The sequence below is a fragment of the Acinonyx jubatus genome, chromosome C1 (genome assembly GCF_027475565.1).
Source record: "Acinonyx jubatus isolate Ajub_Pintada_27869175 chromosome C1, VMU_Ajub_asm_v1.0, whole genome shotgun sequence".
Classification (NCBI taxonomy): domain Eukaryota; kingdom Metazoa; phylum Chordata; class Mammalia; order Carnivora; family Felidae; genus Acinonyx; species Acinonyx jubatus.
The window spans coordinates 1,335,492-1,350,781 of NC_069381.1; the positions used below are offsets into that span (position 1 = coordinate 1,335,492).

The following is a 15,290-nucleotide window of genomic DNA, read 5'->3' on the forward strand; positions in this document are numbered from 1 at the left end:
GATGCAGGGGGCTACTCGCCTGTACTTCAGGGGGCTGTGGACGTCGGTCTTGATAGACTGTACGGCGAACTCAGGCCGGTAAGACCCGCACCACACCTGTGGGGGCGTGAGGGGCGTGGCTGTGGGGGGGGAGGGGCGGGCCTGGGGGGATGGGACGCAGGAATCAGGGGGGCCCTGAGGGCATCCAGGCGGGGGTGGGGTGGGCCTAGGGGGGCAGGGACACGCGTGTGCTCTCACTTCTTTGCAGGCACAAGGGAGTCCCGCCTGGCCTGTCCCAGGCCGTCCCTTCTTGGGTGAGGGAGGGAAGCCAGCCTCCCCTCCCCAACTGGCCCAGCTACACCTGAAGCCCCCCAGCTCCAATCCTCTGCTTCCTTTTCCTCCAGGAAGCCTTCCAGGCTGGCAAGTTTGCTTCTGCCCGGCCTGCCCTCTCAGCGTGGCCCTGGAAGTACCCCTCAGTGGAGGCCTTCCAAAAACCTGGTGGGCAACCGGTGCCCAGCTGCTGAGGCGGCAGGCAGGGTGGGGACTGTGGCTCCTACCTGGGCATAGTTGATGAAGAAAAGCTGGTCGTAGGTCAGTTCCAGTCCTGGCAGCTGCTTGTCCTTGCCACCGTCTGCCATCCACTTTAGGTAAGCCTGCAGACGCCAAACAGGTGCTGGGCCCGGGCCTGTCCTTGCTCCTGGGGTCAGCACCGGCCTGGGGTCCGGGCAGAATGGAGGTCTGGCTCCACGGCCCTGCTCCCGGCGGAGGTCCTGCCTCAGCACCTGACGGCCCTTCGAGCACCCCAGGGACAGTGCTCCTGCCCTGACGGTCTGGTGCTCATCTCCGTGCTACAGTGGCTGGGCCCTGGCCCTGGGGCCGGGGTGGGGGCGCTGGGGGGCGGGGGGGCGGGGGGGGGGGGAGGATCCCTGCTCAGGCTGCCACGCAGCGGCCACCTAGAAGGAGCTCCGAGGCCCGGTGCCTCAGGCTGCAGGTGCAGGGACGATGCCACGGCTGGTGGGGACGTGGTGAGCGCCACTATCTTACCGGGGGAGAGTCAGTGGCTCCCCTGGGGTTCGAAGGCTCAGGTAAGGTCAGGGTAAAATGTGGGCAGCACAGCCAGGTGCCCATTCACCCGCAGCCAGGCTGGCTCCCCCAGGGCACAGCTGCTTTCCGGGACAGATGGAGAAGGGTTCCAGGGGTGCCTCGGCCTGCGCAGGGCACGGTCCCTGCCTCACCGAGGCACCTGTTCCCCTGCGTCCTTGAGGGGCCCCTGCTTGGACCCACCTTATATGCCTGCCGCACTCCTCCGTTGTCAGCGATGTTTTCCCCGAGGGTGCTGAACCCGTTCACCTGCACACAGGACGCGGGACGGTAGGGCGGCCGGGCTCCCCTGCACCCCCCGGGGGCCAGGGCTGGGGAGCCGGTCCCCGGCGGTGGCGGCGCTGCTGATGGCCTGCTCACGTTTTGGTGGCCGGCCAGGTCCCAGGAGTAGTTCCCGTACTGGTGGACCATGCACTCCGACTGCTCTTGGAAGTGCTGTGCTGAGAAGTTGGTCCACCAATCGAGCATGTTGCCGTTCTTGTCGAAGTTCCGGCCTGGCGGGCAGAGGGGGCTGCCTTCATGGCCCCGCCTGCCCAGTGCCAGCCTCACCGGCACGTCCTCCCAGAAGCCCCAGTATCTAGAGCTCATGGGGGCAGGGGACGGGCCCCTGAAGGGTTGGCACAAGGTCATCGGGCTGCTGAGGCCCGGGAGGGGGCTCTGGTGGCCTACCATCCCACCCCCGAGGTCAGAGCCTGGGGTTTCGGGGCCCGGGGGCACCGTGGCTTAATGCCCCTCGCCGTGATGTCCAAACTCTGTGAGCCCCAGGTAAGGGGAGCACGTGGTCCTGGGGGCCACGAGGCTGCCCTCAGAAGGTCCCGATGGTCAAGCCCTGTGGGAAAGCCAGCTGGGGCCCCCGTGCGTGGTCACAGGCCACTAGAGCAGGCAGGGGCCGCACCCTGGGATGGGAGGTGGGGACATCGGGTCAGCACATCTCTGGGCCGGAGGAGGCTGGCTGCCCTGGGGTGATGCCAGGCCAGGACCTGGAGCTTCAGAAATGCCCGGGGTAGTGTCACTATCGCCAGTTCACGGGCCCAGGGAAGAGCGGTCCGTTAGGTGGAGTCAGGATCTGGCCCGCGAGCCCACACACCCTCTTCTCCATGTCTCTGCCCAGAGCAAGGGTGCCGGACGGGGGCCGAGCCTGCCGTTCAAGACCTCTCTGCCACCATAGCTCCCCTGGGAACCCAGTAAGTCCTCTCTGCCTGGGTGTCAGTGTCCCCACCTAAATCGTGAAGGGGTTGGATGGACAGCTCCAAGGCCCCCTGTCCCCTGGTCCCCTCCCGGGACTGCTGCTCAGTGGAGAGGGGAGGAGGCCGTGTAGCTCTGACCACCCCCCACGCAGCTTCCCTACCGTTGTCGTCAAAGCCGTGAGTGATCTCATGCCCGATCACCATCCCAATGCCCCCGAAGTTCAAGGCCTGTGGCTGCTCCTTGCTGAAGAAGGGGGGCTGCAGGATCCCAGCGGGGAATACTGCCCGGAGACAGGGGTGGAGACATGTCCGTCAACAACCCTCCCACGGGCCAGGCCCTGGGCAGGCACCCCTGGGGCTCCTGCATCAAACCACACGGCCCGGGGGGGCAGGGCTGTGACCCCCCTCCGCCCCTCACGTTACAGACCAGAGAATACAGGGCCCGGAGGTGAGAGGCCGGGGCCAGCATGCGGCAGACCCAAGCTCTCCCGCCCCCCCTCATTCTCTGCTGCCCTCGGGACTGGGGTCTGCTCCCCAGTCTCTAAACCCGGCCCTACCACTCAGACAAAGGTGAGGAACTTCCCAGCAGGTGGGGAGAGGGGTGAAGTCCCTACAGGTGGGGAGAGGTTCTCTCCTCCCGAGAAGAGGCTGGAGGTGCCCCCCAGGAGGGAGGGGAGGGCTCTTCTCTGGCACCGGAGGGCTGGGCTCAGACATGGAGGGGTCACACATACCTATCTGGTTTCGGTTTGGGGAGTAGAACGCATTAACCACGGCCGCCCCGATGATCCAGCTGTGATAGACAGGCCGGTCACTTGGAGCCCGTCTCCTGGACCCTTTCCTCCAGGTCCCCTCCTGGCTGAACAGAGCCTCCACCCTTAGGGCCCCCATCACAGTGGCCGTGCCACGAGACCAGCATTGCCTGCAGCCAGGGCCGGGTCTGGGCAATCCACAGATCTGAATCCTCCCTGAACCCGGGGCTCCGGGTCAGACCCCGGCCGCCCTTCCCGGCCCGCTGGTTCCCGCGTGCCGCCACTCACAGGTTCTGGTCCACTTTCTCCCGAAGCTTCTTGAGGCTCCGCTGGGCACCAGCCTTGAGGTTCTGAAGACCATTTTCAAAGTACTGGTCCTCCGAGAAGTTCAGCTATGGGACAGGGGTGGTCACTGCCGGGTGTGCAGGCAGGGGGGTCGGCAGTGGCTGGGGACCGGCCTTGGGACTGGCTGGGCAGTCCTGCACGAGGCCGACGGGCTGTGGGTGCGGGTGGTGGGGTTGGGGGGCCAGTGCTGGCTCTGGGCCTTCGTGCCACTGAGCACATTCCTTCTCCCTCCCGACCTCAGTTTCCCCATCTGTAACGGGGAACTCTGGAGAGCTGCCCATCCAGCGAGGTGGCCGAGACGGCACCACCTGCCAGGGAATTGAAGGCTTGTGGTTCACAGGGCTGGTTCAGGGGCGGATCGGGTCGGGGGTGAGGGGGCAGGTGAAGTTCTCGGGGCCCCCTTGGCCGGGGGTGGGGCACACGTTGGAATACTCCTCGTCCAGGTGCTTGTTCCTCTCCTCCAGGATGTAGTCTGGGTACCCGATCTGCTCCCGGATGCTCATGGCCTAGGGACGACATTGGGGCCGGTCGGTGACTGCCCCACCGTGGGAACCCCGGCTCTGCCCCTCACTCGCTGCCGCGTGGCTCAGGGGCTGAGGGACTCGACCCCCCCCCCCCCTTGCAAGCCATGGGGAGGTTTAATGGGGACAGGTGAGGACTGGCTCAGCCCCACAGCTAGCCAGGGGTCAGATGGGGCGGGGGCCGGGTGCAGTGGGACGGTTTCCACTTGACATCCTGGCCCAGAGGGGGCTTGCTCCAAGGCCACCCCTACTCGTTCACAAGGGTGCCGGGAGGGTCTCCCACACTTGGCTTCTAGTTCCGCCTCTGAGCAAGCCACACCCAGACCCAGTGTCTTTATCTCTGAAGCGGGTGCGACGACGGTCGCCCTGTGTCCCCGTGCTGGGGCTGCCCTCTCCAGGCAGGATGCCCTGACCGTGGGGCTCCAGCCACCTGCACACCTTCTCCTGGGCCGCCTTCTTGGATGCCTCGTCCATCCAGCCCAGCTCATCCAGGGTCTCCACGAACACCGCCCGCACCTTGTCAATGAGCTCTCTGACCTGGGAGGACACATGGCTCTCGTCCTGCGTGTCCAGCATTGGGGTCTCTGCAGGGTCCGGTCCAAAGCCTCGTCCCTGCCGTGATGTTGGGGCTGGGGGTGTGGAATGCTCCCCCCCTTCCGGGACAGGGGTCCTGACTGCGAGGCGTTCTCCTGGGTGAGCCTAGGGCCTGCCCGCCCCTGGACTCACAGCCTGTATGGCCTGTAGGCCTTTCCCAGACAGGCCTGTAGGGTTGGGGGTGGGGCCTCTGGCCTCCCCATGTGACAGGGCACCAGGCAAACGTGTGCTCCCCGGTACCCCCTGGGCACACACGGGCTGCTGGGGAGCCAGCACGGTCCCGGCACTGGGAGCCCGGAGTCACCCTGTGGGGGAGGGGGGCTGTGACCCGTGCCCCCACCCACCACGGGCAGCGTCCCTGTGGGGAGGGGCCACAGACAGACTGAGCACAGGGCACCCACCGCATCCTTGCTGTCTCTGGGAAAGGCCTCCCTGACGTAGAGGGAGCCCACGGCGCTCTCCATGTTGCTGTTGACGTAGCTGACACATTCTCGCCAGCGCACCTCCTCCACGGTCGTGCCGTAGAGCACCTGCCGCGTAGAGCACCCATTCACGCACTGCTGCCTCCCTGTCCTCAGCCCGAGCACCCAGCGGCCAGAGCGGGGCACCGATGAACTCTGACCTCCCCGGGGAGTGCCGGCCGTGGGCGTGGGCAGGACGGCATCTGCGCTTTTCAGGGAGGGCTCCCCACCCGGGCTGGAAGTCTGGCCTCTGCCCCGGGACAGGGGTAGGACCCTGCTCAGCCCCAAGTGCCACCTTGCCCCCTGTTCTTGCCGCCCTGGCCTGGCTGGCCAGCCCGACTCTGACCTCTTGGACCCCAGCCCCCCACCGAAGCACAGGCTGGTGTTGACTCTGGGGGCCCTGGGGGCCACATCCAGCTCAGCCTTAAGCCACCGGCTCTCCGGCCCCCAGTGGGTTTTCCCATCGCCAGAGTGGAGACGCTTGGCCAGTAGTGTCTCCACCCAACCCGCCAAGGCAGACGCCCCGACTTGCCCCAACTTCCCTGATGCGCTGGAGGGCTTCTGTCCGTCCCATTTCTCTAGCGAAGAACCTGGGGGTCCGCCTGACTCCCCTGCCCCTCAGCCCCCTGCTCGTACCTCAACTGTCTGTTGTCCACACTTGCGTCTGCTCCTGAGGCCCTGGTCCAACCCGTCACCCCGCCCGGACAATGTGTGTCTGCACTCTGACCCCACACCCCCTCTGATCGAGGCCTTGGAACAGCCACCATGACCACAGGCCTTCCCAGTGGGTCCCCTGCCTCTGCCCTGCCCGCACCCCCACCCCCAGCAGCCAGAATGACCACACAAGCAGGACGCTAGGCTGTGGTTCCCGGTCTGAACACCCTGGCGGCTTTCAAGGCACGTGGAATCCACGTTCGGCTCAGTCCCACGATTGCGGGCCCCCACCTCTCTCCCCGACCCCGTCTCCTTCCTTCCCACCACGTGGCCCGGGGGTGTCCTGCCTTGGGAATCTGCCCCCAGCCTCTTCGTGTCTGGGTCATTCTTGCCTGGAGGTCTCCAGTGTCACCCTCACAGAAAGGCCATCTCTGTCCCATACCTTCCTGTCATGTCCTACTTGTTGTTTTGAAAGAGTGGCTCTCCGGTTTGGCGACTGTCCCAAGAGGGCAGGCGTTGTCAGCCTCTTGCACGGCTCTGCCCCCGGCGTGGACCTTGGCGTTTGGCCCAGAGCAGGTGCCCAGCACCATGAACTAAGTGAACAAACGACAGGCCAGGGGTAGGAGCCACCGGCGTGGGGCCCCACTCACCTTACGGTAGTTAGCTCGCGCATCCTTGAATCGCTGGCTCAGGCTACTAATGCGGTCCAGCACCAGGCGCCAGGCCAGGTAGTTCTGCATGGTCCTGTGGGCAGGAGGCAGAGGGCGGGGCATATGACAGGCATGTGGAGTTTGTCCAGAGTGGGGATTGGGCTTCTGTGACGAACAGGCGCTCGCCCCAAGCAGGATGGTGGAGAAAGCCTCTGGGACAACCTCCAGATACAGCCTGTCTGCTCCTAGATGCCCAAAAAGTCCCAGGGAGGGTTTGCATCTCTCACTAAGGTTCTATCGGCCGCTAATATTTATCTGCCCAGAGAAGATGCTCCCTGGGGTACTCTCCCATGAGGAGACGTTGGGGGGGGGGGGTGCAGAGGCCGAGATGCCGAGGCCTCCGGGGACCTTCCCGGGGCCTCACCTGGCTGAGTAGACATCGATGATGTCTTCAAGGTTCCGGAGGTAGGGGATGCCATACACCACGACTTCCTCATCTGGCAGCAGTTTGATTTTGACAGAGGACAGCACAGATTGTATGAAGAGGGTCCAGTTAAACCCCTGGGAAGGCGGGCGTGCGGAGAAAGAGGGAGAGAACAGAGAGGTAGGTAGACACAGCTCGTGGGCATCCAAGAAACCCAGCCCCCACCAGAGAATATCTGGGGAATCAGAGGGAAGGCACAGATGATCAGAGTCAGGGTGAGGGTGGGTGACATCACCACAGAGCCTACAGACTGTGGAAAGAGATCACGCCAACGTATTTGAAAACTTGAACGTGATGGAAAAATTCCTGAAAAGAGTTTAGCAATACGATCTATAGAGTATACATCTAATAAATATAAGAATAGTAGAAATATAGTCTTATAGGTAATAAATTGATCTTTCATTTGAAGTATTCCCACATGGAAATTTCTAGAACCATCTGCCTTTTCCAGTGGATGCTATCTGACATTTGTGGAAGATATACTGCCAGTCCTGCTCAACTTTCCAGAGGAGAGAGGAAGAGAAAAGTCTTCTCAATCTGATTTATGAGGCCAAGAAAAACTTGAATCCCCAAATAAGGATATTACAAAGAAAGAAGGTAACAGGCTAGTGTCGTTTATGATCATAGACAAAAAAAATCCTATGGAAAATATTAGCAATTAGGATTTATGCACACCTACATAATATGGATAATACATCACAGCCAAATTTGATTTATTCAAGAATTCAAGTTTGGTGTGTAAAATTTGAAAATCGAATCAAGTAACTCACGGTAATAACTAGATAAAGCAGGATAATCACATCCTAATTTCTTTTTTTTTATTAAAAAAATTTTTTTTTAATGTTTATTTTTGAGAGAGAGAGAGACAGAGCGTGAGTGGGGGAGGAACAGAGAGAGAAGGAGACACAGAATCCGAAGCAGGCTCCAGGCTCCGAGCTGTCAGCCCAGAGCCGGACATGGAGCTTGAACCCATGAACTGTGAGATCAAGACCTGAGCCGAAGTCAGGGGAGGGGCAGAGAGAGAGGGAGACACAGAATCCGAAGCAGGATCCAGGCTCCGAGCTGTCAGCACAGAGCCCGACGCGGGGCCCGAACCCACGAACCGTGAGATCGCGACCTGAGCTGAAGTCGGACGCTTAACCGACTAAGCCACCCAGGCACCCCGATCACATCGTAATTTCAATGGATGCAGGAAGAAAGGCGTTTAATGAACTTTGCCGTCTGTTCATGACAAGAAGTCCTAGCGGACTAGAGCTAGAAGGTAAATTCAACAGTCTGGTGAGGGGAATCCACATACAGCAGCAGCAACCCCGAAAACAAAACCGCCCACAGCAAAAGTCAAAACTGAGGGAGGAAACGGGACATCTACTATCGTGACTGAGGGTCCCTGCTAGCTCAACAAGACAAGTAAATGACAGAAAATCAGTAAGGGTTTGAAAGGGAAGAAATAAAACTTATCGTTCACAAAGGACCTGATTTCACGTGCATAAAACCTGAAAGGAACTGCAGATACGTAGAGTATTGGAACGAGTGTGTGCGCGGAATAAAACTGCCGTGTCCGAGGTCAGAGCCTCTGCACAGGCGCAACAAAGAATCCGAAGATACATCACACAGTAAGACCTTTCGTGCCAGTGTCAGAAACCGAAGGGCTTGGGGCGCCCGGGGGGCTCAGTCGGTTGAGCGTCCGACTTCAGCTCAGGTCGTGATCTCACAGCTCGTGGGTTCGAAACCCGCATCGGGCTCTGTGCTGACAGCTCGGAGCCCGGAGCCTGCTTCGGATTCTGTGTCTCCGTCTCTCTCTGCCCCTCCCCCACTTGTGCTCTGTCTCGCTCTATCAAAAATAAATTAAATGTAAAAAAAAAAAAACCCAATAAAAAAAAAGAGTGCAGCGGGGGCGCAAACTGCTGTGTTCTCAAACTTGACTGTGCGGCCGTCAGCACGGCTGGCCCGGTGAGATGGGGTGTAGCGACGGTGAGATGTTGTCTCACCTACAAAACGTAGGACAAGGCAACCCAGTGCAGGTGAGTGAACTGTCTGGGTCCGACGGCCCATCTTGTGGAGGGAGAAGTCGGGGTGGGGGCCTTGGGGACGGGCCGTGTGGACGTGCACACTCGGAGGCAAGTCTAAGCGTTATAAACGCATTCTACAGCAGACAGCCCAACGCCTGGCTTCTAAGACATTCCCCCAAGCTTCTTCGCCATCTCCGCGGCAGGGCACCTGCAGGCCGTGGGCGTTCTCTTCTCTCTCTCCTCTTCCCACTGTTAGTACGTTTGCAGATCCTGCTGGCTCTATCTTCCAAGTGGGTCAGAAACCACCCCTCTCACCACGTCGGCTAGCGTCTCCACCTGCCTGCGTTCACCGCCTGGTCCTCAGTGTGAGTCAAGTCTGTGCCCCAGGCCCTCTCACGTGCCCTGGAGACCTGGCATCGTCCACCCCTTCACCGCCGGTGCCTCGTCTGACCTCCGGTCACCCTGCAGCCCCTGCCTCAGGACCTGGCCCTTGGCTGCCCCTTTGTTTGGACCACACACCCCAGACGGTCCCTCTTTCCGAGACTTCTCTCCTGCATCAGCTTCGTGGTGCAGCCCTTCCTGGCTGCGTTGTCCCACCGCCTCCCTGCTCTCTGCACGCAGGCCTCCCCGCCTGGGCTGCAGTGTAGACACGAGGTGGGGGTTGCCCGCTTGGCTCACTGCTGGAGCCCGAGCCAGAGGGGGGCCTCGTCCCCCAAAGTGCCCGCTGAGGGTCTGGCTCCAGACCCTCGCGTTTTCTGGTCAGGAGTTAGGAGCTGTAGCGTCTGTCCCACCCCTGCCCTCTGCCCTGACTCGGGCTTCGGTTGTAAGGCTGGCCTGGCTACCACTGCATTTCTGTCCCTCCTGAGGGGAGGCCCCGGACGAGTCTGCGGCTCAGGGTACCGGCCACCTGAGTTCGGGGTTGGGTGGGGTGCAAAACCCGGCTCCCCTCTGTCTGGCCTGGGCTGCTCCTCCCCAGCCCCCTGCGGTCAGGCCTGGGCAGCAGGGAGGGCGGGCCTGAGGGTCTGGCAGGGCGGGGCCGGGTCAGGCAGGGGCTCAGAACAGGCCCCAGGGACGCAGTGCCCGGGGCGAGGGTCGCTCTGGTGAGTCGTCGACCCCTCCCGGCTTGTCTCCTGCTCAGGAAAGCGGGGTCCTCACGGTATCCACCTCACAGATGGGGTGGCCCTGCGTGCCTGGACGGCCCGCCTGCACCTGCCGTCCCAGTGCGAGAGTGTCCCTGTCCGGGTGACCTCTGCGCGCGTGGGCGTGTTTCTGCGGCTTGGCCCGAAGGCGGGCCGGGCGGGGCCGGGGCCCGTCGTGGGGCGGGGACTTGCCTTCAGGCCAAACTTGTTCTGGAGCTCCTCCAGGCCCATCCTGTGGTACAGACTGGTGACGTCATGCCTCTCCTCCTGCGGGGCCGTGGCCTGCACCGGGGGGCCGGGGGGTCACACCGGGGGCGGGGCGGCCGGGACCCGCCCCCCCGTCCCCCCCCCGCCCCCCCCCCGCCCCGCGGCCTCACGTTTGCCAGCTGCGTCTCGAGCTCCAGCACCTGCGCCATGTCCTCCCGCACCAGGTAGCCGTTCTCGGGGAGGTTCATGTCCGCCCGCAGCATCGCGGCCACCGACACCATGAACTGCAGGTATGCTTCCCGCACCTGGGCCGAGGGAGGCAGGACTCGGTCTGGCGGCCTCGGCCCCCGCGGCCCCCATGGAGCTCTCTGTGGGGGCGGGGGTGGGCGTAGGACACGAAGCGGGCCCCCGGGATGCTCCGGGGGCCAACCTCGGCCGGCGGGCGGCGGGACGGGGCGCTCCAGACCGTCCGCGCCCTCCCGGGCCGGGCCACAGCCGCCACTCGCACTCGCGGACAAGCCGGTGCAGCGGCCGCGGGCTCCGCGTGAGTGGCCTGCTGCCCCGGACCTGCGTGGGGAGCCACACGCTGAGGTCACGCCCCGACGGCTCGGGGCTACGCTTCCGCCCCATCCCCCACGTCCCTGGGCTTGCACGGGAGGGAGAGACCTGTTCTGTCTCCGTGGTTGCCTGCAAAGCGCTGGGCGCCTAGCGGGTGCCCCGTAAAGGCCTCGGGGCCGGCCAGGGCTGTCAGATGCCAGGGTCCAGGGTGGGCTGCCCTTAGCCAGGCTGGATTCAGCCAGGGGGTCAAGCACTGGGTCCTGAGGGTCGATGCCCTTCCTGGACCTGCCTTCTTTGCGCCTCATCCTGGGAGGGGCTTTCCTCCCAGGCAGGGTCCGCAGAGGCCACACCTCCGGTGTCAGGCCCGTGGACGCCCTTGGCCTGGCTGTCTCCGCTCCGCTAGCCCACCCGTGGCTCCTTCTGTCAGCCACACTTGTCTCTGCCCCTGGCTGGACCGTCCTTCATGGCCCGGCTCACAGACCGCCTCCACCAGGAGGCCCACCATCCTGCTTCCTGGCCGAGGGCTATTTCACAATTGCACCTCCCACAGCCGGCTCCCAGCTCTTCCCTCTGGCTCAGCTTGCCACTGTCTGCTCCTTGCCTCGCTCCATCCTGAACCAGGAACCCAGTGGTTACGAGAGCCCCGCGCTCAGGTGGCCTGAGTTCAGATCTCGACGGGCCCTACGCGGTAGACCGGCAGTGTGGACCGCAGTCCTCACCGGTGAGACGGGGGTGAAGGGCGTGGGCCTCGGGGCCACCAGCTCAGCTGAGCCTGTCCCCATATGTGGCACGTGGTGTTTAGGGATGGTCCCTTCGACGGTGAGGACGAAGGCTGTGCTTAGCTTGTCCTCAGCTCTCAGCGCCCCGCAGGCGTTCACAAAGGCTAGCTGTGGGGGGCGGGGTCAAGGGGACCTCGGGCAGGCCGGCCGCAGGGGGGCCCTAGAGCTGCCGGGGATGGGGGGCAGCAAAGTGCCTGAGGGGCCGGGGCCGGTCGGACTCACCTTGTGGTTGTTGCCTTCGTCGAAATAGTATTCTCGGGACGGCATGCCCAAGGTGGGCTGGTCTATCTGGAGACACAGAGGGTGTGACCCTGGGCAACGAGCCGGGGTCCCCACAGCCTGGCTGGGGAGGACAGCAGCTCTCTCGACTCCCCCCGAACTGCACCCGGCAGGAACGTGGGCTCCACCCGGAAGGGGGATGCGACCCGGTGCTGCTCTGCGAGTGACGGCTGGAGGGCCCCGGGGGACGCGCTGCAGGGTCCGCTGACCAGGTGACCCAAGGGGTGCGGGCCACGTGCAGGGCCTCACGGCGCCCTCGCCCTCCCTGCGTGGCGCGGGCTCGCTGTGGCCGGCGGTGGCTTTCTGAGGTCAGTTTTCCTGCCCTGGAGCCCGAGGCCCAGACAGACGGCACGCGGGCGGCTCCTCTGACTGGGACCCGGTCCCCCGGCAGGTGGTGCCCTGGGTGGGACGTGGACAAGGGCAGGGCCCTGGGAACGCCCCCGGGGCTCACCCGCCCCCTGGCCACGGCCCTGCGGGCGCCCCCAGACAGGCACCAGGGACCCGGCCTACCCCGGCCCCCCCGGCGCGGCTCGTACGTAGATGATGTGCCGGCTGGAGTTCTGGTCGTCGTTCCAGATGAACAGGTCGATGAGGACGCGCCTGTTGAACTGCGCGTTCATCAGGGCCAGCTGCTGCTCCAGTTCCCACTTGGGGCCTGGGGGGTCAGCGCCTCACGCTGGAGACCGGCTGCGCTCCCGGGGGTCCCAGGCCAGGCCCTCGTCGGACAGTGGACCCCAGCCCCCTAAGCCCCAGAGCTCGGGGGACATCGTGGTGGCAAGCACACCTGTGGGCCCCGGCGCTGAGGACCCGCTGCGGGACAACAGGGCCAGGGATTGCCGGGCACCTGGTGCCCCCGTGCCCCGCCCCCACGCCCCGGGGTCTGGGAGGTGAGTCCCCCCCCCAGGGGCCTGGAAGGGTCACCCTCTGCAGGGCTGGGGAGCCCACCGGCAGCGGGTGTGAACTCTCCAGCCTGAGCCCGGGAGGGCTTGGCTCCAGGGAGCCCCGGGCAGTGACACCTGTGTGCTGAGCGAGGCTGCCGCAGGCCCCGGCCTTACCTACGCTCTCGTTCCACTTGTCCATGGCCACCGGCCAGCCGCCCATCAGATCCAAGATGTTCAGCAGGGGCTGCGAGTCTCGTTTTTCTATCACGCCTGCGAGGGAAGGAGGGTCACTCGCCTCCCCGCCACCCACCTTCACACAGGCCCGTGGGGACGCTGCACGCCCGGCACAAAGCCAGGCCCCCGTCACACGGGGACGGGGACGGGGAAGGGCCCGGGAGGAGCAGAGACGGACGCAGGTGTGAGGGGCCCCGGGGGGTGACCGAAGCAGACGCGCCGGCAGGACACAGGGCGTGGGAGGGGGACAGGCGACCGGCTGGTGGGGGAGCCAGGCCGAGGGAGGCCCTGCGGCCCGGGGGTGCTGCTGCACGGGTGGGGGGCGCCAGCACCGTGGCCGGCCGAACACTCTGGACTGGACGTGGACAACTTGTGCAGGGCAGCGGAGGTCCGGCAGGGAGCTGGGGAACTGGGGTCACACGAAAGGTGAAGGTGAGGGTCCGGTGGCAGGGCGCCAGGTCATTCGGTTTGGCGGAGACTCACAGGGAGGCAGGGGCACGGGGGAGCCTCATGGTGGAAAGAGGGAAGGTTCCGGGCGAGCCCAGATGGGGGACGGGGTTTCGGGAGGCACGAGCCAGAAGCTGGCGGCTTCCTCTGGCTGCTCTGGAGTTGGATGCGGGGACAAAACAATGAGCCCTCGGTACTAAGCAGGGGGGTGCTCCCCACAGAGCAGCCGACACCCCAAGCTGGGCTTGCAGACCCCCAGGCAGGGACACGAGGGGAGACGGGCCAGAGGGGCGCGGGGCGTGGGGGAGCCATTCCTAGGAGCCGGAGCACAGGGCAGTCCTGTAGCAGCACCCGGGTACACGTGTGGACACTCACGGACACACATGGACGGACACACACACAGACACACGCGGACACAGACACACACACGTGTGCGCCTTCCCTGGGACTTCCAGGTGTGCCCCTCAGCAGTGTCCTTCTGCCCGGACAGTGTGGCCCGGTCTGGGGTCAGGGTATAAACAGGATCACGGGCAGCTGGCAGTAAGTCCCTGCCCCCGGGGGAGCCTGGGCCCGGCGGCCAGGTGGGGGCACAGCCCCCGTGGCCGTGAGTCCTGAGTGGCGTCCAGCTGCCACGCACTGCTGCGGGGACTGTGGGGTCCCGGACCCCCCACTCACTCTCGTTCATGCAGGAGCGGTACAGCATCTTGGCTTTCTGCACAGCCGGCCTGTCCTTGGCGGTGGAATTCTCCAGCACTCCTGTGGGCAGAGGAGGGGGCTGGACAGAGGCCTGAGGTGGCCGCCGGGAGAGCCAGGTCAAAGGTCCTGGTGTCACCCGTCCCTCTTTAGTGAGAGGAGGCCCCTCTGCCCCTGCGGGGCCTTTATTCCAGGGGGTTTCTTCTCTGCGGGCCCCACGGCCACCCTCGAGTGGGGCAGACGTACGGCCTTGCCCAGCTCTACCCCCAAGGTCACGGAGGCTCTCACCTTTGAGGATGATCTCCAGCTCGTCTCGAAGGACGTCAAAGACGCTGTACCGGGAGTTGGTCTCGGGGATCACGTGATGCTGCAGCCAGCCTCCGCACGCGTACTGGTAGAAGTCGTCACACGGTTCCCCGGACGGGTCCATGTTCCGGAGGATCCTGGCGGCTGTTCGGCCACAGGGGTGGGGAGGGAGAGGGGGGACCCAGTCGCGGGTGGCCGCGGACTGTTCGACATTCCATCATGGCTGTGTGCCCTCGGCAGCGTGAGTCACTCTCTCTGAGCCTCAGTGAGGTCGGAAGCAGGAATTCAAGTTCTAGGGCTATGACTTATTAGCCACATGACCTGGGATCCCGTGACCTCTGCCAGGACACCCACGGTCCGGCGCTGGGGCAACGGCCAGGACTGCCCGGCTCCCAGGAGGCGGTCTGCTGCCCCTGGAGCCCCCTCACTCGTCAGAGTGTCTGCAGCGGGGGTGGGGGTGGGGGTGCTCTGGGCCGCCACAGGGAGTCTGTGTGCTGTTAGAGGAGACGGTGTCACCCCAGCACCAGAATGTGCCGCGTCACTGGTCGGGGGTCCCCGGCCGAAGGCTCTCAGTTGGATTCCCCACTTGGAACCCCCAGCCCGGGACCCTCCCTCGCCCTCTGTCCCACTTGGCCGGGGCCTCGCGGGAAGCACCGACCACGGACGCTCGTCCGCGACCCCAGCGTGGGCAGGAAAATCTCAGGTCTGAGATTTTTCCTGATGTTTCTTCAGACCGTTCTCACTGTTTTCAGTCTGCGAATGGCAGCATATGATCCCCAATTTTTAGACAAATTCGTGGGAGGAAGCTTGTATGTTCATGTGACCTTTCTCTCTGTACCTGCAGGAAAGAGCCCCTGTCCCCGAACTACCTTCCTCCCCATCACAGGGGCCTTGTGGGCGCAGGGACCTCCTCCTGGGGGCACAGGGCTGGGAAGAGGGAGCAGACCCGCTTCCCTCACCCACTGCAGAGACCCCGCCTGCAGGCGGGGCCAGGGACTGCCCACCGGCCCCCATGCCCTGTCTGGAGGTGGCT

General features: G+C 64.2%; 1 protein-coding gene across 1 annotated transcript in view; it reads right to left on the bottom strand.

The window, feature by feature from the left end:
- The window catches only part of MMEL1 (membrane metalloendopeptidase like 1), a 31,247-nt gene that overhangs the window by 509 nt on the left and 15,448 nt on the right, over positions 1-15,290 (bottom strand). Inside the window, exons 5-23 of the mRNA XM_027060661.2 lie at positions 14,240-14,401; positions 13,934-14,014; positions 12,752-12,847; positions 12,233-12,351; positions 11,640-11,705; positions 10,251-10,385; positions 10,066-10,155; positions 6,666-6,802; positions 6,242-6,335; positions 4,878-5,006; positions 4,321-4,419; positions 3,784-3,867; positions 3,305-3,408; positions 2,999-3,057; positions 2,429-2,548; positions 1,441-1,574; positions 1,264-1,329; positions 537-632; positions 20-96 (exon numbers count right to left, since the gene is read on the bottom strand). Of these exons, the coding sequence (XP_026916462.1) occupies positions 20-96; positions 537-632; positions 1,264-1,329; positions 1,441-1,574; positions 2,429-2,548; positions 2,999-3,057; positions 3,305-3,408; positions 3,784-3,867; positions 4,321-4,419; positions 4,878-5,006; positions 6,242-6,335; positions 6,666-6,802; positions 10,066-10,155; positions 10,251-10,385; positions 11,640-11,705; positions 12,233-12,351; positions 12,752-12,847; positions 13,934-14,014; positions 14,240-14,401 (1,948 nt within the window). The remainder of the gene's footprint in view (positions 1-19; positions 97-536; positions 633-1,263; positions 1,330-1,440; positions 1,575-2,428; positions 2,549-2,998; positions 3,058-3,304; positions 3,409-3,783; positions 3,868-4,320; positions 4,420-4,877; positions 5,007-6,241; positions 6,336-6,665; positions 6,803-10,065; positions 10,156-10,250; positions 10,386-11,639; positions 11,706-12,232; positions 12,352-12,751; positions 12,848-13,933; positions 14,015-14,239; positions 14,402-15,290) is intronic.